Here is a 21,609-nt window from a genome sequence, read left to right on the forward strand (position 1 = left end):
CGCCCACCACCCTAGCCCCCGCCCGCCCGAAGTTGTCCTTCTGGTTTGCGCCCGGGAAGCGCCGGCGTGGCTCCCCGGGGTGTGGCCACAGGACTTCAGCGACGCCTTGCCAAAGGGCGGCCCCCTCCCCAACCCGGAAGGCAGACCCCGCGCGGCCGCGGCGAGCCGGGCATGCTCACTGGCGCGGGCCGGCCCGCAGCCTGGGCAGGAGAGGCCCTCGCTAGGCTGCCCCCCGCGCTGCCAGCTGGACTCGGGCGGAGCCGGCGCCCCAGCGCAGGGTGGCTCTGCCAGTCCCCGCGCGCCTGAGCGGCCGCACACGTGTCCAGGCGTCACGTCCGCGCGCGCCCCCGGGGCTTGCGTCAGCTGCCGCTCCAGAAGCTAGTGGGCCGGGGTTCTGCGCACCGCTCGGGTTCGCGGCCCGCGACGCCGCCGGGAGGAGGAGTCTGGGGGCGCAGAAGACCGTTTGGAACGCCGGGGGCCGCGGAGATCGTCGGCGCAGTCCAGTCCCTCTCCTGCAGGAGCCGGCCGTTTCTGCTGCTCGGTTCTGGGCTGGGCGCGGTGGCGTTGCCTCGGAGCCTGCCGCCCGCGGGGCGCGCACCGCCTTGACCCCGGCGGCCCCGCGGCAGGCAGGCACCCGCAGTTCCATGGTTGGTTCGGAGCGCGATGAGCCGCCCGTCCTCCACCGGCCCCAGCGCTAACAAACCCTGCAGCAAGCAGCCGCCGCCGCAGCCTCAGCACGCTCCGTCCCCGGCTGCGCCCCCGGCCGCCGCCACCATCTCGGCTGCGGGCCCCGGCTCGTCCGCGGTGCCCGCCGCGGCGGCGGTGATCTCGGGCCCCGGCGGCGGTGGCGGGGCTGGCCCGGTGTCCCCGCAGCACCACGAGCTGACCTCTCTCTTCGAGTGCCCGGTCTGCTTTGACTATGTCCTGCCCCCCATCCTGCAGTGCCAGGCCGGGCACCTGGTGTGTAACCAATGCCGCCAGAAGTTGAGCTGCTGCCCGACGTGCAGGGGCGCTCTGACGCCCAGCATCAGGAACCTGGCTATGGAGAAGGTGGCCTCGGCAGTCCTGTTTCCCTGCAAGGTAAGCCCAGGTGCCACCCGCGCACCTCCGCCTGGCGACCTCCCAGAACTCCTGTGTCCTCCAGCCCACTCGTATGAGCTGAGAGGCAGGTGGCATCTCTCTTATTTTAAAAAAAGAAATGTTTACACTTGTCCACCCTCCCCCACGCCCACCTGTCCACTTTGGGAGTAACTCTGAGCTGACAGTTGCCCGAGTGCTGACCCCGGAATAAATGGCACGCGATCGTTTTTTTAGAACGCATCACAGCTCTCCCCTCCAGGTGCCTGCGAACTCTGTAGACTCTGTGCTTGGTGTGCTCGGTAGGGTTAGACTGGACAAGAAAAACTTGGACCAGGAAGCTGGCGGGCGGGGTGGGGGGGGGTGTTGGGGAGGGAAGAAATAAGCGAGCTAAACGCACCCTTTACCAGCGCCCCGCTTGTAAGGATCGGTACTGGATTCCCCCTGCACCCCGCGCCTGCCCTCTGCGCACGCCTGACACGTGGGAGCCCTCGGGAGTGTAGCTAAAAAAAGGGCGCCTACAGCCTGTTTTCCTCCAGCAACACGAAAACCCTGCAAACCACGCCTTTCCCTCTCCTAGCCTTCCAAGGACTAGGGAGATGTGTGTTTGTACTAAGTGGGGTGAAAACAAGAGTTGATCAGGAATTTATCAGGAAGGGCACATAGGAGCTGTTACAGTTCTCCCAAGCCCGTGACTTTATTTATTTAGTTTAAAAAGTTAGCAATGCTCTTGCAAAAAAAATGCAAACCACTGAAGAAAAGTCACATGAAAGACCAAGACCTCTCACCCCCTTTCCCACCATTGTTAGGCTTACTGTGTATCTTTATGGATTTGTGTAGCCACGTTTACACTTTCACAGCTGAATATAGAATCCTGGATGTCAGCGGGTGTCAAGAAGCTTCCTAAACACACACAGACATAAATTCTTCTCCAGAAATAACTTGTGCAAATTGCTGTTGTAAAGTCGTATTATTATACGTATTTTTTCTATGTCTGAAACCGAGCTCTACCTCATTGTATTTTAAATGGCTGCCTAGTTTTTCATTGTGTGGACATATTATATAGCATCTGTTTACTTACATCTAGTAATTAAAAATCTTCAGGAGCAGTTTCTGAGACATACCTGTCTATAGTACCTCATGATCATCTAGATCTGGACCATAAAGTTCGTTTTCTAAACTTAGAAATGGAAATCATGTCATTAATAGTCTTTTTTTTTTTTTTTTTTTTTAAAGTAACTGTTCTGCCTCTTGGGCCATCTAAGCTGTCTTGCATTTCTCCTTGGTGCTGCTTATTTTTATAGGGCAAGAGCTTATTTTTAAATTAAAAATAATCCACCAGAGAATTGAAGCTTGGGACTCAAGTCAGTAAAATGAGTGATTTAATTTGGTCTGTGCCCTGCCACAAATCAAGTTTAAAATAGCATATTCAAATACAGGTTTGAATCCGTGTTTGGGCTATGGGTTTTCAGTTAACCTTAATAAATTACTCTGCTTTCAACCACCTCTCATATAATGTTGACTAATTCATCCAGCCCAGTAGTTGTTTCTCATGAAATTTGGATGTTTCTATAATTTTTTTAGGGTGATGAAGAAGATGGAAGCCTTGTGGTCAAGAAAAGATTTGGTGATAGTTGACATAAGAGTGGGTATTTGATGTTTGAGATATATCGTGGGGACTGCACGGGGTGTCCCATAGGATTTCGGAGGAGCTACCTTTTCAGCTCTTCGCTTTGTCCCAAACGTTCAGTGGCTTACAGAAGAAATGGCTTTAGGTGAATTACAGTTCACAGAGGGACATTTGGTTTCAGTCAGTATTCCATAACTTATTTTTAAAAAGCAACCTCATAAGAGCATTGTGTTGCTCCCAAGAAGAAGGGAAGGAAGCACTTATGCTATATAAAGTGTGAAGTTTCACTTTGAGGACCTAGGATTCTGGTTCCTATTGAAGCATGTTTTTTGTTCCTAATGTGTAATATGCTAGTGAAGCCCTTCTTGAAGAACAGTTCTCTTGGGAATCAGGGATATTCAGTGTTTCTAGACATGTCAGTGGTTTTCCAAGTCCCTATTCTATTTGAATGCATTTAAGGAAAGCCATCACGTTGCAAGCTGAAACTAAACAGGGTCAACCATTCCCCTACAGACCAGGCACCAAGTTTAGAAAGTGATCTTGGAGTCACTCTTGTGTGAGAGATTCATAAAGCTGGAGAATGCATGCCTCAACTTTGACCAGTAATGCAAACTATTGACAGGACAGCTCAGCCAATTAGTTTAGATAAACCAAACTTGGATATTATACAGCAAGCACCAAAGATAGGTCAGTTGAGGGTTGAGAGCAATAGGGAGTGATCAGACCTATGTCAGACTTCAGCAAGATAGGTCTGTGTAGCGAGCCCTTGGCTTGCGCTTACTCCTGGAAATCATAGGGACTGTCTTGTCACTGCCCCGTCACTGCCCCTACCTGCTCTCAGAACTTCTCTTATGGGCTGGCTCATGTGAGAAAAACAATGTTGGATGATATACCAGAGCCCAGATCTCAACTGTAGCCGGGAGCTGCCATTGTTTGCCTGAGAGACCATCTCTTGGGGCCTTGATTTCCTCATCTGTAAATAAAGGGATTGAACTGCTTGACTTCCAAGGACCTGTAGCTTCTAGAATACCGTGAAAAGAAGGAAGGCTATGTGGAATGGTTATTGGGTGCCTGTGTCCCAGCTATCTTTCAAGGGTCATTTATTAGTTTGCCTTTCTTTTTTTCAGGTAAAGAAACAAATGTCTATAGAGAGGTTAGGGTTAAGAGACTTGTCAAGATCAGTAGGCCTGTTCATGAACCTGCATCCCAAAGGCACACATCCTTTGTGCTACGTAGGGATTTTTGCTTTTTATTCCAAGGCCCCAGACTATAACTTAAGGTTGGCACCCACCAGGAACAAACAAACCATCTGATCAGATAAGTTTACCAGATGGGCCTCTGATGGGAACATCCCAAAGAGACAACATACATATTTGCTATGGAATTCACTGGGAGGAATTTTGTAGGACATGTGGGATGGGCAAGTCAGGGGGAAATAGCCCACAGATCTAACATTTGGGGGTATTTCATCACAGCTCTGAACTGCTCATGCTTCAGTTGGCTCACAAATGGATTTGTTGCCAAATAGCTTCCTTACATAGGTATGGGGCCACTTAATTAAAGGCTAAAGTGTTGCCAGCACCTTTGACAGAGGGAACCACATGCATTATTAGCTCAGGTCTCCTTTTAAGAAAAGGATCTCTATCAAAGTAGGGCTCTCTTGCACTTGTGCTATTTTTAGTCCATTCTATGGCTTGCTCTATGCCTGAGAAGTTTTGACATCCTCTTCCCATATCTCAAACCCACCAGCTCTCAGTGGAGCGTGGGTGTAGGGGGAGAAGTGAAGGTTGACACATTTGTACCCCCACTCAACAGTGTATGTTATCTGAATATCAGCCAAGTATTTCTCTCCACAAAGGTGGGGAATGCTAAACCACTCCAGCCCACTTAGACTCTGAAGCATTTTCTCTCCATTTTTTTCTTTGTTTTCTCTAAAAGTTTCTAACAGCGTGTCTCCAGATAATCACTGAACTGGAAAGCCTCAGTCAGACAAGTCTTCCCTTGCAGTTGGGTTGTGACAGTGTTGCTTTTGTTCCTGAAAATAGAAAGTTAAAAGCCCCTCAGTGTGGACAAACCTAAAAGGCAGCGGGGACAGGTGAAGTGAGGGAGAGAGGTGTCTGACCCGTGGCCAAGGGTTCAGGAGACCTCAGGGAGCAGTCGAGACACTTTCTGCTCAGCCCTGGCTGATCGGCAGGGGTGAGAGTGTGGATGCAGCCTGCCAGACCTTTGGATTTTTTTTTCAAGAAAAGCCAGAAATCTGGATTTTTTTTTTAAATGTGAAGTATCTCAATTTTTTTTTTTTTTTTTTAACATTGGCCAAATTCATATTGAAGGCCAGAACGTGCAAGCCAAACCACCCCTGTCTGCAGACCAAATTCCAGCTGCCAGCTTGCAACCTCTGGTCTGGTTCTCTTTTAGAAAGCATTCGCTGAGCCTGGAAGTTTGCCTTTAACTCTTACTCTCCGTGAACTTCGGAATTCTGAGCGGTCCCAACTGTAGGTGGTTTTATAGCTTATTTTCATCTATGTTTTGCCAAGAGAATAGTCTATCCTGGCCCCCTGGGGAGTCTGAACTGTTGTCCCAGTGACTAGACATTTGACTTTGAACAGGTCAGTTTATGTCTTTGGACCTGAGTGTCTTTAAGAGAAGGAGTTGGACTAAATCATTTTACCATTATTAAATCATTATACCATTAGGAAAAATGTTTTTCCCCCTAAAATTTCACAATCTAGGGAAAAGAGTACTAGGCAAAAGACAGAACTGGGTTCTCATCCTGGCTTTGTATGACCTTGGTCCAGTCACATACTTCCCTGAGCTTGTATGTTCATCAGTTAACAAGAATGGAGATAACACCAAGCTGGTAGGTTGCTCCGAGATGTGACTAGAATTGCTAAGTCTTTTGCTTCACCAGATCAAATGGAAGGTGGGTGGGATCAAGGCGGTTGCTGGGTGATGGATGATCAGTTGCCCAGAAGTCTGAGAGGATAAGCCACTTTGCCAAAACCTTTTCAAAGGTCTTTTCTTCATCTTGAAAACTCCTCTAAGACAAAGACCATTTACTTTGGCTATTTCCCCTGTGGCCTTCACTACTGACCGAAGTTGGCTAGGTTTACTCTTGAAAGCGTGTGCAGGCAAGCACCAGAGTCCACGTACATCTACGGTGAGGCTCCAGATTTTCAGGAACCAAATTGACAGAATTTTTGAGTGTAAAATTAAGAACAGAAGCACTAGAGGGGCGCCTGGGTGGCTCAGTCAGTTAAGCGTCTGACTTCAGCTCAGGTCATGATCTCACGGTCTGTGAGTTCGAGCCCCGCGTTGGGCTCTGTGCTGACAGCTCAGAGCCTGGAGCCTGCTTCGGATTCTGTGTCTCTCTCTCTCTCTGCCCCTTCCCCACTCTCTGTCTCTTGCTCTCTCTCATACATAGGGGCACTTGTACCCCAATGTTTATAGCAGCACTTTCAACACTAGCCAAATTCTGGAAAGAGCCTAAATGTCCACCAACTGATGAATGGATAAAGAAGTTGTGGTTTATATATACAGTGGAATACTACTTGGCAAAGAGAAAGAATGAAATATGGCCCTTTGTAGCAACGTGGATGGAAGTGGAGAGTGTGATGCTAAGTGAAATAAGTCATACAGAGAAAGACAGATACCATATGTTTTCACTCATATGTGGATCCTGAGAAACTTAACAGAAGACCATGGGGGAGGGGAAGGGGAAAAAAGTTACAGAGAGGGAGGGAGGCAAACCATAAGAGACTCTTAAAAACCGAGAATAAACTGAAGGTTGATGGGGGTGGGAGGGAAGGGAAAGTGGGTGATGGGCATTGAGGAGGGCACCTGTTGGGATGAGCACTGGGTGTTGTATGGAAACCAGTTTGACAATAAATAAATAAACTAAAAATTTTTAAATTTAAAAAATTAAAAAAGAAAAAAAAAAAAGAACTGAAGCACTAGAATGCTGGGTAGGAGCCCTAAAGTTTATGCTGATTCTACACATAGTTGGCAGGCACTTTTCACAGGTCACCACCTTCTAGAACTAGGAGTAAATCACTGTGACTCAAAGTTTACATTTGGGACAACCAGAAGGGAGGAGAACTGAAAGGTACGGCAAGTCTGGTCTGTAAAATGCCTAACCTGAGATTGGATTAGATCCTCCTGTTCTGTGTTAGATCCCTTTTTTTTTTGAAGCTCCTACAAAATACCATATGCGTATGACTACAGTAAGACCTTATAAAATGTAAGAGCCAGACTCGTGCAGACAAAATTTGTGAACGATGGCACTTTTCACGCAAACTCATAAGGTCCTCACTCCTTGAAAGGGACACACAGTAGGTACACATTTGCTAAAGCGAACGCCCGGTGCAATACATGGTGTATTACTGGCAAGTCGTGCAGGGTGGGATCATACATGGGGCATCAGAATATGACTCTGCTCTGCACATCCTGAAGAGGAAAATAAGAAAGCTAAAAAGTTTTCCTGATTAAACGTATCTTTATGTTAAACCTGAGAATGTGCTTTCTAAGGCTCACTAGAGATAGTGAAAATTCTCTAGCAGAATTTCATCACTTTTAACCCAGGTCCTCATCTAGCTCCATTAGCTTTTCTTAAACATTGGGAAACTGTTGGTCTCATCTCCAGTTGGGTAAAGGTTTTCTGTAGTGATTTTTAGACTATATGGTGTCTGTGAGATAAAAGATTACCCCTTCCCAGTGTTTAGCCACAGACACTGTAGACGGATGAAAGATATACCTGTGTTAAATGTGTGGGCCTGGGCCCTACTTTAAAACTTCGAATGGACAAAAGTAGTATCTTTGGGTTACTCCTATCCCCAGGCTGCCTCTAGTAGTTTTGTACTACTGTAGTTTTGTTTTGTTTTTTTAATTTAGTTTTGAGAAACAGAGACAGTGCGAGTGGAGAAGGGGCAGAGAGAGAGAGAGGGAGGCACAGAATCCGAAGCAGGCTCCAGGTTCCGAGCTGTCAGCAGAGTCAGACACGGGGCTCGAACTCATGAGCTGTGAGATCATGACCTGAGCTGAAGTCCGACGCTTAACCGACTGAGCCACCCAGGTGCCCCTCTGCTAGTAGTTTTGAGGGAGGCCCTTCTCAAACCTCCTAGTCCAGATCCCCGCTGCATCCCCACATGAGGGGTTTGGTGACTTCTCCAAACCTCAGCAGCTCCTTGGTAAAATAGGGTGCACACTGGGTTGTTGTGAGCATCAAACATGGTAATAATTCATGCAGAGTGCCTAGCACAGCCCCAGCACTGAAGAACCACAGCACGGTTAGAAGCTAGCAGAAAACAAATGGTCAGTGTGTGAGGTCAAGTCCAGGCATAAACTTTAAAAAGAAAAAAAAAGAACCTCTTTTCTCCCACATACTCTCCTACTGAGTTTCTCTTCCCTCCTCCTTATCAGGTAGGTTTTCATACAGCTGAGTTACTCTGGCCCTGGCATCGGTTTTTCAGTGACAAGGCCTTATGTTTTTCATTTCTATAATGCTTTCAGAGGAGAAAGCCTGGTTAGATTAGGCACTGTTTTTTAACATGTATATTTTATTTTACACATTATAAAGTATGTTTTTAAAAGTTATGATCATTATTTTAAAATGTAGAACATATAAAAATATAAAATTAGGGGCACCTGGGTGGCTCAGTCAGTTAAGAATCTGCCTTGATTTCAGCTCAGGTCATAATCTCAAGGTTGTGAGTTCGATCCCCACATTAGGCTCTGACCTGGACATGGAACGGGCTTAAGTTTCCCTCTCTCCCTCACTCTCTGCCCCTCCCCCACTTGCACTCTCTCTCAAAATATAATATATAGTTAAAATATATATTTATATATAATATGTATATGCAGTTAAAATCTCTTATAATCCTCCCACCTAGAAATAACCACTATACCATTTTTGCATTTGTCCTTACAAACTTACATCGACATCAGTGGGGTTTTTCACTCAAAGAAAAGCAGGTAAGATAAACCACACACAATGTCATAACATATTTTTTCATCTAACACATCGTGACTGCTTTTCAACATTGGTAAATAGTCTTTAAGTTCATGTTTAATGGCTGCATAGTATTCTAATAGTACCAGAGATGTTTAAGCAAGCTCCCATTTGCGGTCATTTAAATCATTCTGTTTTTTACGGTTAAAAAAAATTTTTTTTAAGTACTGCTAGAGCAGTTCTTGTGCATAGGAAAGTAATTATTTCCTAACGGTAACTTCCTAGAAGTTGGATGGTAGGGCCAAAGGGTATGTGTAGAAATCAAAAAGCTTTTGATAGCAGAGCCAAACTGCTTTCTCACTTGGAATCCTTCACAATTGAGTGTCCATTTCTTTCCAGCATCACCTACAATGGGTGTTATCCTTTTGGCTTTTTTTTTTTTTTTTTTTTTTTTTTAAACACTACTGCCTGCTTTTTCTCCCTGATGGAACCTTGGGCCAGAGCTGGCTCTTCCTGATTACCTACTAACTTTCATATCCTCCCGTACCTGGGAATCTCCTGCAGCCTCTCCCTCCTACAAACCATCTGACCAGCTAGTCCTTGCCTCCCCCGCAACCCCCTCCTTCTGAAGCTACGAGTCTAACAGAGGAGACAGATGTGCCCGCAGAGCCCTCCTCAAGCAGCAGGAGCAGAGGAGTCTGGAGACCTCTCAGCAGTGTTGGGGGACAGAGCCACATTATATAGGATAAGCAGCTATCTACCCACAAAGAAGGAAGGGATGGAAGGTCCTGATGGGGTTACGCAGGGAGGCCAGCAGAGCTGCTTGTACAGAGTGTTGTTTACCTTGTCTGAACGAGGCATATTATCTCATGTTATCTCCTCCTCATCACTTTGTAAAGGAAACAGGACACAGTATCCTGCCTAAGAGATTTGCCCAAAGTCCTACGGTTTATAAGTTCAGGGAACACAAACTCCAGGACGGGCCTTGTAATTACACACACAGGGTCTTTTCCCCCTCAGCCTCCTGCCTTTCCCGTTATCCGCTTCGCCCCTCTCTGAGGAACAACGATCCCCCCTCCCATTCCAAATTCACATAATGGCTTCTGGCGGGATGACCGCGATATCAGGAGGGCCCTCTTATTAAGGTTGCCAGGTAAACTACAAGGTGCCCACTTACATTTGAATTTCAGATCGACAATATTTGGTGCAATTTCAGGTAATTTTCTTTTGGTGCAAGTATAACCCAAATGTCGCCTGGGACATCCTGGGCATCTTGTGTTTTTAGTTGCTAGATCGGGCAGCCCTACCACTTAAGTCTTCTGGTGAATTCGATTCCTTTAGTTGAGAAATAAAGACTGCAGAGGGATGCAGCCCTGTTGGAGGCGGGTCGGAGCGGTTAGTGTGATTATGCAGGTGGGAGCCTGGCTCGGAGGGGTAAGGGCGTAGTGACAAAGAGCGGGCGAGGCACTGGTAGGGTGGCAGAAAGCCTTTAATTCTGGCTCTGACCCTGAGGTGCTTTTGTTTGCTTGAACCCACGCTCTGAAGGCACCTCACAAAACTGCTTCTCCGGGAGACTGTGTCGTTGTCTGCTGACTCTGGTCTGGCCGTGGTCAGATGAGAAGCGTGTTTGGTCAAACGTCAACTTTTGTTTAAAGTTTCTGAGATTAAAAATAACCCCCTGCCAGCCCAAGGAGGCTTTGTACGGCCAGATGCGCTCCCCTCCCCAACGGCAGGATGTTCTCAGATGACCGGGCTAACATCGCCCCAGTCTGCCCCCAGGACACCTGTCGTAAAAAAGCCGTCTGCACCGTGGGGTTTGTCAGCCTTCTCTCAGGCAAACAGAGGAACTCTTGAGCCCATGACTTTATTTTTTTTATTATTATTATTATTTTTTTAATGTTTATTTATTTTTGAGACAGAGAGAGACAGAGCATGAATGGGGGAGGATCAGAGAGGGGAGACACAGAATCTGAAACAGGCTCCAGGCTCTGAGCTGTCAGCACAGAGCCTGACTCGGGGCTCGAACTCACGGACCGCAAAATCATGACCTGAGTCAAAGTCGGCCGCTTAACTGACTGAGCCACCCAGGCGCCCCAGAGCCCACGACTTTAATTAGCATTGCCTTCTCCAGCAGAAAGCTCATGAAGTTAGATGTCCGTGTTTTCGTAGTCTCGCCACCGTTTGACGGTGCTGGCCCTGAGTGATACTGTCTTCTCATAATAATCAGTATCCATGGAACCGTTACGGAACCTTTGGCTGAGGATTCTTTCTTTGCGCTGCCTCACAGTGGAGGTAAGGAATCCGCCCTCCGGGTTAGTGCAGATCCACTAAGGTTCTTAGAGGATGGTGGCTACACAGATGCAGGTTGAGCATCGTGACTGAGGCACAAGAAGAGAGTTCACTTTCTCCTGTTGCCCAAGTCTAACCTTAATGAGAGTCCGCGGATGAGTGGTTGACGGTTTTGTAGATCCACGCAGAGGTGACATGGTAGGCTCAATTTGTGCTACACGGAACGCAAGGTAACTGAACTCTAACTGGTGGTTGTAACCCCCCCCTTTTTTTTTAATGTTTATTTATTTTTGAGAGGCAGGGGGGAGAGAGGAGAGGGAGAGGGGCAGAGACACAGAATCCCAAGCAGGCTCCAGGCTCTGAGCTTTCAGCACAGAGCCCAACGCAGGGCTTGAACTCAACGACTGTGAGATTGTGACCTGAGCCAAAGTTGGACGCTTAATGCACTGAGCCACGCAGGCACCCCAATAGACTCATTTTAAACAAGAGGGATATAGAGCTGCTTGAATGACAACCGTATCGTTTCCCCATCTATGTACGATTTCAGAAAAGCTTCAAACACCCCCACCCCGAATAGTTTTTGTAAATAAAATATGTGAAATGCCTTTATGAAAAATAACAAAACCCATAGTGACCGAAGTCTAATAAAGACATTTTTCCTTCTTGATCTCAAGATATATTGATTTTTTTTAAATTCTAAGTTCCATAGTAAGACTTTTAATTAAAGTAAAATTAATACGGTGGAGAACAATCATCTGCAGATAAACCTAATGTCTATTCATTTACCAACAAATGTCAGGTGGGCAGGAAGTAGGCAAATCAGTAAATCAATGAACAAAATAAATAGACCCATAAATTAACTAGAAAATAACCTGTGATCATCCACTGATATTTTGAGGGCAGAGTAACAGACTTTTAGTCATGAAGGAGCTAGTTCGACTTGCTAGAAGTCCTTTTAGAAAGTGGTAAAATTGGGGCACCTGGGTGACTCAGTCAGTTAAGCATAGGACTTCGGCTTAGGTCATTATCTCGTGGTTCGTGAGTTCGAGTCCCACGTCAGGGTCTGTGCTGACAGCTCAGAGCCTGGTGCCTGCTTGGGATTCTGTGTCTTCCTCTTTCTCTGCCCCTCCCCTGCTTGCACTCTGTTTGTGTCTCTTAAAAAAGTTTTTTTTAAGTGGTAAAATCTGGGGCCACCTGCACGGCTCAGTTGGTTGAGCATCAGGGTCTTGATTTTGGCTCAGGTCCTGATCTCACGATGCCTGAGATTGAGCTCTGCATCGGGTTCTGCACTGATGGTGTGAAGCCTCCTTGGGACTCTCTCTCTCCCTCTCTCTCCGCCCCTCCCCTGCTTGCACTTTCTCTCCCTCTCAAAATAAACATTAAGAAAAAGTGGTGAAATCTAAGTTTAACTGCCAGTTAAAATGTAATTTCACCATGCTTTGGTTCTATATGAGGTTTAACTACAACTGCCATTCAAACAAGTTTTTTTTTAATTCTTTTTTGATTTTTTTAAAATATTTATTTTTGAGAGAGACAGACAGAGCATGAGTGGGGGAGAGGCAGAGAGAGAGAGGGAGACACAGAATCCAAAGCAGGCTACAGGCTCTGAACTGTCAGCACAGAGCCCGATGCCAGGCTTGAACCCACCAACCAAGAGATCATGACCTGAGCCCAAGCCGGGAGCTTAACCAACTGAGCCACCCAGGCACCCCTTTCATTCAAACAAGTCTTAAGAATATTGAGGGGCGGGGGGAAAGAATGTCAAGAAGAGAAAGACCTCTACCAATAGTCCCCTAATTATCTGCTGATCATACATAGTAAGTTATACCGCCAAGAGATCATCCTTCCACCTGAACTGGTATAACCCAGATTCCATGTGTGAGTTCACCTCCCGGTAGTAAAAGAGGTTTACCTGTGTAAGAAAAAGGGGGCATGGGTAGCTTCGTCCTGGAGCCTCTTTCTTACATGTCTGGAATCAAGTAGAGGAATTTCCCTTGGACCACTAAGCGTTGTAGATAATGAACCTGCAGTGGCTAGTTAGGATAATAATGAGACTGTAGTCCAGGGCCAACAACTTTTAAAGGATCAGAGGAGCAATGGAGAAAGCTTTGTCTTCCATGAGGGGCAGAGAGGGCAAAGAAGTGTTGGTTATTATAACAACTGATGTCTTCATTGTAAAAATTTATTGGTTCACTAAAATGACTCCCAAGAGCTTCTAGTAAATAAAAAAGAAAAATTAAGTAACTTAGTTGCTTTTACCGGTAGGTATGCAGTTAAAAGTATATATTCTTTGAAAAAAAAAAAAAACAAACAACACCCTAGTATAAAATTTAATTCATTCAACCAACCCTGCAGAAAGAATCTCTGCCCCATGGAGGATAAATATGCTAACTCAGTCCCTGAATTCTGTAACACGTTTTTATTTTTATATGATTTCAAATTTCCACAACGGTTGTAATAATAGTACAAAAATATTCCCATATGCCCTTTATCCAGACTCAGCAGTTGTTTCCTCTTTGCCCCATTTGCGTTTTCATTTTGTGTTCTTACTTCATACATACAGTTATTTAGCCATTTTAATATAATTTGCAGACATTTTGCCCCTTTCCCCCAAATACTGCACTGTTTCTCCTAAAACCAAGGAGGTCTTCTTATATAATTATGGTCCCGTTATCAAAATCAAGAAATGTGACCTGCAGTAGATACTATTGTCTAATCCACGGTTCATATTCAAACTTCAGTTGCTGCCCCAGTAATGCCCTTTGTGGCAGTGCTGGTTTCCCGGTCTGGGGTCCTACGTTGCATTTAGCCGTCTGTGTGCATTTTGTGATCATTACAGTTTATTAGATGGACAGAAGAGCACACTTTGCTTTTGCTTGCTCTAAGACGACGAGGTCGTTTCTTGGATTAAATTCAAACGTTTACGAGCATCAACAACAAAATATTGATTGTGCTTTGTTTTTCCTGAGACACTCTCCTTTGAGGCGCAGGCAGATGGTTTGCTAATAAACTTCAGTTTCCTAGGAGGTGTAAGTGGGCGGGGGCAGGGCGGTGACCCCACAGTCCCTGAGCAGGGACATGCTTCTGCTGGAGCTCAGGGTGCCTCCATTCTAGTAACTTGTTGGTTGTTGGAGCTCAGGAAATTGTTCTTGAATTGCAGGGACTCACATTTAATGAAATAGATTAAGTAACCTGTTCTAAACGAGTCACAGGATCTATGACCTTGACTAGCACTCTGGCTAAGCAGGGTTATTCTGTTTATGTGCTCATTCCATAAACAAATACAATGTGACTGCGTTTATTAGGTAAATAACAGGTGTCTAGTGTTTGTTTTCTGGCGTATCTCATCAGATTTGCATGTGAATGGGTTCCTCTGCCAGAAAAGGACAAACCCTACCTAAATTCCAACTTAAATACACCCTTCAAACCCCATGCCCAGGGAAAAAAAAATGGCACCATTTCCTGCTTTCTGCAAAGACTTAAAAATGAGGCACCAGGTCACACGTCGCCTCTCACGGCAGAACGTGTTTGCACCAGACTTTTGAGCCACCGCAACCTGAAAAGTTTCTAAAGCGCAGTCAGAAATGTTACGTCAGCATTTGTTTCTCATTCTGCCAGGTCATCTTCCCCCTCCCTACATTCTGCTTTAGCTCGGGGCTTCCGTGTGCGGTGTATCCCTGTGTCCTCGCTCCCAAAAGAGGTTTGCTTAAAGGGAATTCCCACTTCACCTCACCCCACCCCCTGGGAGACCATGAGCAGCTGTGGCCCTGTGGAGAAATCTCGTTCATAGGTGTGGACGTGTCCCCAGGACACACAGGCAGCCCCAGCGCTCTGTCTCAGGAAGGAGAGTGTGCAGCAAGAACCGGGGATCCCAAGGAAAGCTGGCGTCCTCTGGATCCTTACTGTTTGGTGGGGCAAGCCCCAGCCAGGGTGTGAAAAGTGAAACCTCAGGACTTTCTTGCCAGGTACCAGAGAAGATGGGAGGGCCTCCTTACTGGTTACTTATTCGTGACGTGCTGCTCTGCTCTTCATTCCTTAGGGAGAAGCGTTGTCATGAAGGGCTGTTTTTTCTCCTTGCAATCCAAGGAAGAAGTTAGTATTAGGACCTGCCTGCTTCCAGAAGCAGTGTGTCTGCGGACCCTGGGTTTGGGGGTTGGGGGGTGGGTTGGGGACTGGGGGTTAAGGCAGATGTAAGTTCTTTGTTTCTTTTACTGAGAACATTGATTCTTTGACTCCAGAATTACCTCCCCTACCTTGAAAGAGCACTCGAGGAGGAGCACGGGAATGCAGGGCTGTGCCCCGAGTGTGGTCAGAAATGGCCATGTGGCCGTGATGAGTCAGTCAGTCTGTGGAACGGGTAGAACTAGCACCCTGGCCTACCTCCAGGATCTGCAAACCACCAGGTTCTCCTTGTGTGTCTCGTCACTGGCAGCTGGCATTCCCGAGCTGCCCTGGGTAGTACCCGTTGGGTGGGGAATGACCAGCCTGACCTGCTTACTGGTGTGGGCCCCTTCTCACAACTGGCATTGTGGCTGCCCAGCTAGGTTTTGTCATTCATCAGAATCAACCCCAGGCCATTTTGCCCTTCCCCAGACGTTTGGCCATGCCTGTGACATTCCTGGGTGTCACAATGGGGGAGGATTGCTACTGGCATCGAGTGGGTAGAGGCCAGGGATGCTGCTAAACATCCTACAGTGCACAGCACAGCCCCCACCATGAAGGATGATCTGGTCTAAAATGTCAGTACAGGTGTCCCCCACTTTTTCAAAGTCCATTTGACATCATTTTGCTTTTACAAAAGACCTGTTTTTGCTAACCAAAAGAAATCTGAAGAGGATTTTCACATCTATGAAAGAAGGTGGAAAGGGAAAATAGCATTCAGCGTTTCTTGGGCAGTGCACATCCTGAGCAGCAGGAGTGGCCTCACCTAGTTTCTTCCCTGGGACCTACACTCAGCGTCAGGACTCCATAGCTTTGAACTGCATCTGTGAGCATCTGTGCTTTATCTCAATTGATTTTGTGCATCTGTTATCAAGATGTGTCCTAAGGTATCAGAGAAGCCCAAGAGAGGTTATTTCTTGGCACTAGGAATGCTGGAAAAGTTTTTCATCTAAGTTAATGGCAACTGCTTCTTTGCTTTATGTCATTTTGTCTCACAAAGGGTTTTGTAGAAACACTGTACGTTCAGATAGTGGGGAAAACCTGTAGTGCTACTGTACAGGAACCCAGAAAACAAACTAAATTCTCAGTAAAGTCCCCGAGGGTATCTGGACCTGCCTTCTCATTTAGGTTTTATCCCCACTGTTTGCTCCGCTCCCCCAATGCTAGAACCGGTTGGAGCTGTTCCAGCCATAGTCCACTTTGCCTACAGTAAAGCTTTCCCAATCTCCTCCTCAGCCCATCCCCACTTTGAAATCGACTGTCACCACCACCACCACCACCACCACCCCCCCCCCCCCGCCCCACCAATCTTTGTTTGCATAGTTGTCTGTACTTCTGATAGTCTTGAGTTATTTGTTGTTGCATGACATAGCCCCTCTCGACTGGAAACCCCAGGAGGGCGGGATCTGCAGTGGATTCCCTCTGTGTGCTCCAGGACAGAGGTTGGCAGCCCTTAGGAACCCTCGGAGCTGGTCAGGAAGACACAAGCGAAGGGCCGGTACAATTTGGGTTTGCTGCTCAGAGGCACCTACAGAGCCTACAGCGACAGGGAATTCAGACTCTGAACCCTCCCTCTTAACCCCCGGATGCGAGCCCCTATTCCAGAACAATGCCGCAACAAGTATGCAGTGTAGCCCAAGAGCGCATGCGTCTGTGTGCGTGTGAGTGCACGCATATTTAAAGTTTAGATCTTTTCTTTTTAGAGATCATCTCTTATCCAGTCGTCATAAAAGTGGCACCAGTGGTCATGAAGACACGCCCTCGCCCATGATGGAAAAGAGAAGGAATAGATTGCCTTTAAAGTTCAGCCTGTTTAGAAAAAGCAGAGTAAGCACCTAACACTTTAAAAATATACTTATTTAAGTTAATAGAGGCTGTAGCAAGATATTTTTTTGTAAGGTCGTTGTCCACACGAATGCTAAGTAGCGCCTTTTCTATTTGTGTAGCTTGGGGGAGGTTCCCTGTTCTCTATATTGGGCTGAAGGAAGAGTGAGTGGTTTGTAAGGCAAACCAAATAATTCAGAATGTAAAAATTCCTACCTGAGCTACACAGGAAAAAGTTCTAAAATGATTGCTAGACGATAAATATTTGTTGTACATCTGAGTTTGTGAACACGGAGTGGTTCCGGGCTTCGGGTCAGGGATACAGGTGGTATCCTTCCCTACACTCTTTGCCAGAGTTCATCTCGTTCTTGGAATGATTCGTGGGCAGCTGCGATAAATGGCCCATTCCGAAACTTCTTCAGATCCAAGGATCGGGGACTTGTTTCAGCCAGAGAATCTGCCAGAGAATCTGGACTAATTCTTGCTATTTTTATTGTGGGTAATGTGTGTTTTTAAGCTGGGCAGAAATGCCTTACCCATCACTCACAGAAAAACACCAGAACGCTCTGTATTCCTAACCACACCCTAGATTTAAAACACAGTTAGTAGGGATTTTGTTTTTTTAGGGGCCTTAAACTGTGAAGAACACAAAGTAGAAATACATATGGATAAATAAGTTTGTTTCTCCTTCTGATTATAAAGTTTTTTTATACCCATGCTTTTAAAATTAGACCATGGTTTAAAAAGATGAATAAACATTCCCTATGGGCAAAGTAAATAATGAAAACATTTCTGCCAAGTTCTCTTGAAGGTTATTATAATCCACTTTAGGTGTGGGGGAGAAACCAGCTGCATTTCTTTCTTTAAGCCACCCACTTCCTCATGAGGGGAGACTCCTCTCCCTAAGAATGGAGACTGCCTTCTCGCCCTCCTCTCAGTGAGTCCAGTTTAGGGTCCTGTGTGGAGAAGGTCCCCAGTGCCTGCTTGTTGCTAGTGACAGATTCATCTGCGGAGATTAGGATTTGACCGACTTCAAGTTTATAAGGGGTTTACCCCTGGGCAGTGTAGCGACCATCCAAACAGACATGGGGCTTTGTTTTGTTGGCAAGTGGGCACGGCATCTTAGACACACGGCCTGGCCCTGCCCACCTTCGCTGTCTTTATGTCTCGGTAGCGGGCTGGGGGAATCCAAGTGGGGTCACACAGCCAGTGTACCTGCCACCACGAGCTTGAGGGGGATGCGGCCGGCTTCTAGTTTCACCCAGAAAGGTGATTCAGGTTTTCTGATTCGTTACAACACACCAGCACAGCTCTCTGGGGAAGTGTCTACCTGTGGGCTGGTGCCCCATCTGGTATCTAGGAGTTAACAGTGTCATTCTTGGGAGGGTTGGGAGAAGTCTGGTTCTTTGCCATGTGGTCTTTTCCCAAGATAGGTGTGATTTATTCATCGGGACTGTCATCCCAAGTGCAAGGGAGAAAAAGGTTTTGTTCCTACCCTATTAAGGCAGCATTTGAGGGACAGACTGACTATCAGAAAGCTCGTCTGGGACAAGTGCCTGCCCTGGAACCTGAGGAAGTGGTCTGGGCCCTCCTCATTTTAACCTCCACTGGCTGGAACCCACCTGGCCAGCAGGTTCCCGAGCTGGTACAGTAGCTCTTGGGTATGATTTCCCGTCACCCAAAAAGTGTATGTGGAGCCCCTTGGGACTGGGGATGGGTAAAAGGTGAGGAGAGTGAGGTCATAGTTCCAGCGATGTGGGTGGCCTTCAGCCCCCTTCCGCCCTGACTGCTCACTCCCCCAGGCAAGAGCAGGGAACTGCGGGGGCAGCCGGCCCGCAGCCGGCCTCTCAGTCACCAGCTTGAGCTAGGAAGAAGGGGCAGGGGACAACCAAGAGGAATTAAACTGTTTTCATAATTGTCTCTGGGTGAAAACTAGTCTGGAGGTAACCTGTTCCTTGCCCAGCCGTACACCTAAGCAATTTGAAGTTCTCAAAAATTCTTTAGGTTTCACAGAAAATACGGGGAAGCCCCGGTTTCCTAGGTCTGGCTCAGCAATGCCGTTTGAGATGTTAATAGTAAGGAGCACTTCAGTTCTCACGTTTTCAACAATGTGGGAGTGAGGACGTGGCCTGCCGTCCCTTCCTGGTGGAGGACGTTCCCAGTTTTATTATGTATGGCAAGACTGAGGATGAATACGAACTGAGACTTGTGGTCTTAACTCCTCTCAAGCGAAAGTAGTTGAGATAAGAATTCAGTTTAAGCCCCGGAAACCTAAGTGAGTGAATCGTCTTAGAGGTTTGCACCAGTAGGAGTTTTGAGAAGGCGTGATGGCTCAACGTGTTAATCTTTCTGTCCTTGCAGTATGCCACCACGGGCTGTTCCCTGACCCTGCACCACACGGAGAAGCCAGAACACGAAGACATCTGTGAATACCGTCCCTACTCCTGCCCTTGTCCCGGTGCTTCCTGCAAGTGGCAGGGGTCCTTGGAAGCCGTGATGTCCCATCTCATGCACGCCCACAAAAGCATTACCACCCTCCAGGGAGAAGACATCGTCTTTCTGGCCACAGACATTAACCTGCCGGGGGCTGTCGACTGGGTGATGATGCAGTCGTGCTTTGGCCATCACTTCATGCTGGTGCTGGAGAAACAAGAGAAGTACGAGGGCCACCAGCAGTTCTTCGCCATCGTGCTGCTCATTGGCACCCGCAAGCAAGCCGAGAACTTTGCCTACAGACTGGAGTTGAATGGGAACCGGCGGAGACTGACCTGGGAGGCCACGCCCCGGTCCATCCACGACGGGGTGGCCGCGGCCATCATGAACAGCGACTGCCTTGTTTTTGACACAGCCATAGCGCATCTGTTTGCAGATAATGGCAACCTTGGAATCAACGTGACCATTTCTACATGTTGTCCATGAGGCACCGAGGTTATTTGGGCGCAGTGCTCTGTGGTTAATAAAGGTTTTTATAGATGTTTTATTCACTGTGTCTTCACAAGTCAAGACCCACAGTTACCCCCCATGTTCTGTTTGAACAGCAGCTTCCCATCTGGCACTGGCCCAACAAAGTTCACTAAACAGGAACGAATGGGGTTGGCCTATTAGTCATTTGGAGTCGGTTCTGTGATCTGAAATCAACTTTCTTATGAAATTGTACTTACTTCCTGAACAGCACTTGACAGGTTGCTCAGGGTTCCTGTAGGCCAGTACTTTAGGAATTAGAGGCTCCTTCCTGTCTGACTCTCTCTATTGGTCTTGCCAAGTTGACAAAAGCACAGTGACTGTCGATAGATTCCTTAACCTTAACGTTTATCTTGTTTTTAGGGAGTAGGAATTGTTTTAGTCTTTCTCAAACTGGATGGCTGATGGCTAACCAATATGCACAGAGCCCCCCGTAGTACTCATCTTAAACATGCAGATTTGTGGAGCCCGTGCATTTAACAATCTCGTCAAGTGATTCTGTTCGACAATAAAGTTTGAGAATTACTGAGTTAAATTGTGGAAAGGGTCCAGATTTTAAAGGTGCTTTACGACTGCCCTCTACTGATACCGTTTGTCTTTCTACGGCTTCATTCCCTCCTCACCCCCGAGCTGCCGCTCCCAAATTAAAACCAGAACTGCAGATCCCCATGAGCACACTCCTGAGATTTGGTCACTGTCTTGTGTTTGGGGTGGATTGCCTAGGAAAGCGAATGGTATGGCCATTGATAGTTCTCACCTAATTAGGTTTTGCTCATCACTAATACAGATGACCTGTTTACACGTGGCTTCCCTCAGAGGCCATCCTTGACTGTAGCTGGTGGGAAAGACTAGATCAGTAGAGTTGGAAAAGCTTTATAACCAGTGTCATATGCTTGCTATTTAAAGGTATGTGTTGGGTGGTTGTTGTTGTTTTTTTGCCACATTCACTTTAGTTTTTTAATAAATATTTTCCAAAAATGAATATTCGGCTTTCTTTTCCCCGTTGAATAATGTTTATTTAGTGGGTGCCTACCACGTGCAGGCACATGAAACTTCACGGCTACGTTGGGCTTGGAGCTATCGCTATTTCCACACGAAGAAACAGCCATTTGCCCAAGGTCATGACACAGGTCCATATTAGATAGAACTGGGGTCCAAACTCACTTCCTTGAACCATGGACTGCCATTGGTGTTGCAGGTCTCTCCCTTGGAGATGTTCTTTTAGGTGCCAGCACCGTGGAAGAAGAGTATTTCTTCTGCTTTACAGAATCAGAAGAAGAGGCTTGGCCAGGGCTGATGTCCAGAGTCCTGGGTTTGAGCCAGGGTGATCCACTCCCTCAGTCCTGACCCTGAAGTCTCCAAGGAATTCGGAATATTAGCCCCAAATGCCTGATGAGGACTAAAGACTGCCTGAACTTAGCAGCCCAATGGCATTAGAGTAGCACCTCGTGGAAGGGATGGCTTTAGAGTTGTTTCGATTTTTTAGGTGCGATGTGGTATTGGGTTTTTATCCAGGATAGAGTTCTGGCAGGCAAGGAAGGTTCTAGAAAGTTTCACCGTACACAGCATGGCCATAGACGTTTCTGCCACAAGTGTTTTTGCCACATTTTCATTGCATAACTAACTGGCCATTAGGCAATTTTGCCATAAGAGACAAAAATGACAAAAAATTAAAGCGGGACATTCATTAAAAAGGACATAATGAAACATGAAAAATAAC

The 21,609-nt window shown here is 46.8% G+C and overlaps 1 protein-coding gene across 1 annotated transcript; it reads left to right on the top strand.

Moving 5' to 3' along the window:
• Window positions 1-650: 650 nt before the first annotated feature.
• On the top strand, window positions 651-20,867 carry SIAH2 (siah E3 ubiquitin protein ligase 2). Its single transcript, XM_045503282.1, has 2 exons — window positions 651-1,080; window positions 19,290-20,867. Exons 1-2 carry the CDS (start codon window positions 664-666, stop codon window positions 19,845-19,847), a joined length of 975 nt encoding a protein of 324 aa, XP_045359238.1. The 5' UTR covers window positions 651-663; the 3' UTR covers window positions 19,848-20,867.
• The last annotated feature ends 742 nt before the right edge of the window (window positions 20,868-21,609 follow it).

The sequence above is a fragment of the Leopardus geoffroyi genome, chromosome C2 (genome assembly GCF_018350155.1).
Source record: "Leopardus geoffroyi isolate Oge1 chromosome C2, O.geoffroyi_Oge1_pat1.0, whole genome shotgun sequence".
Taxonomy (NCBI): domain Eukaryota; kingdom Metazoa; phylum Chordata; class Mammalia; order Carnivora; family Felidae; genus Leopardus; species Leopardus geoffroyi.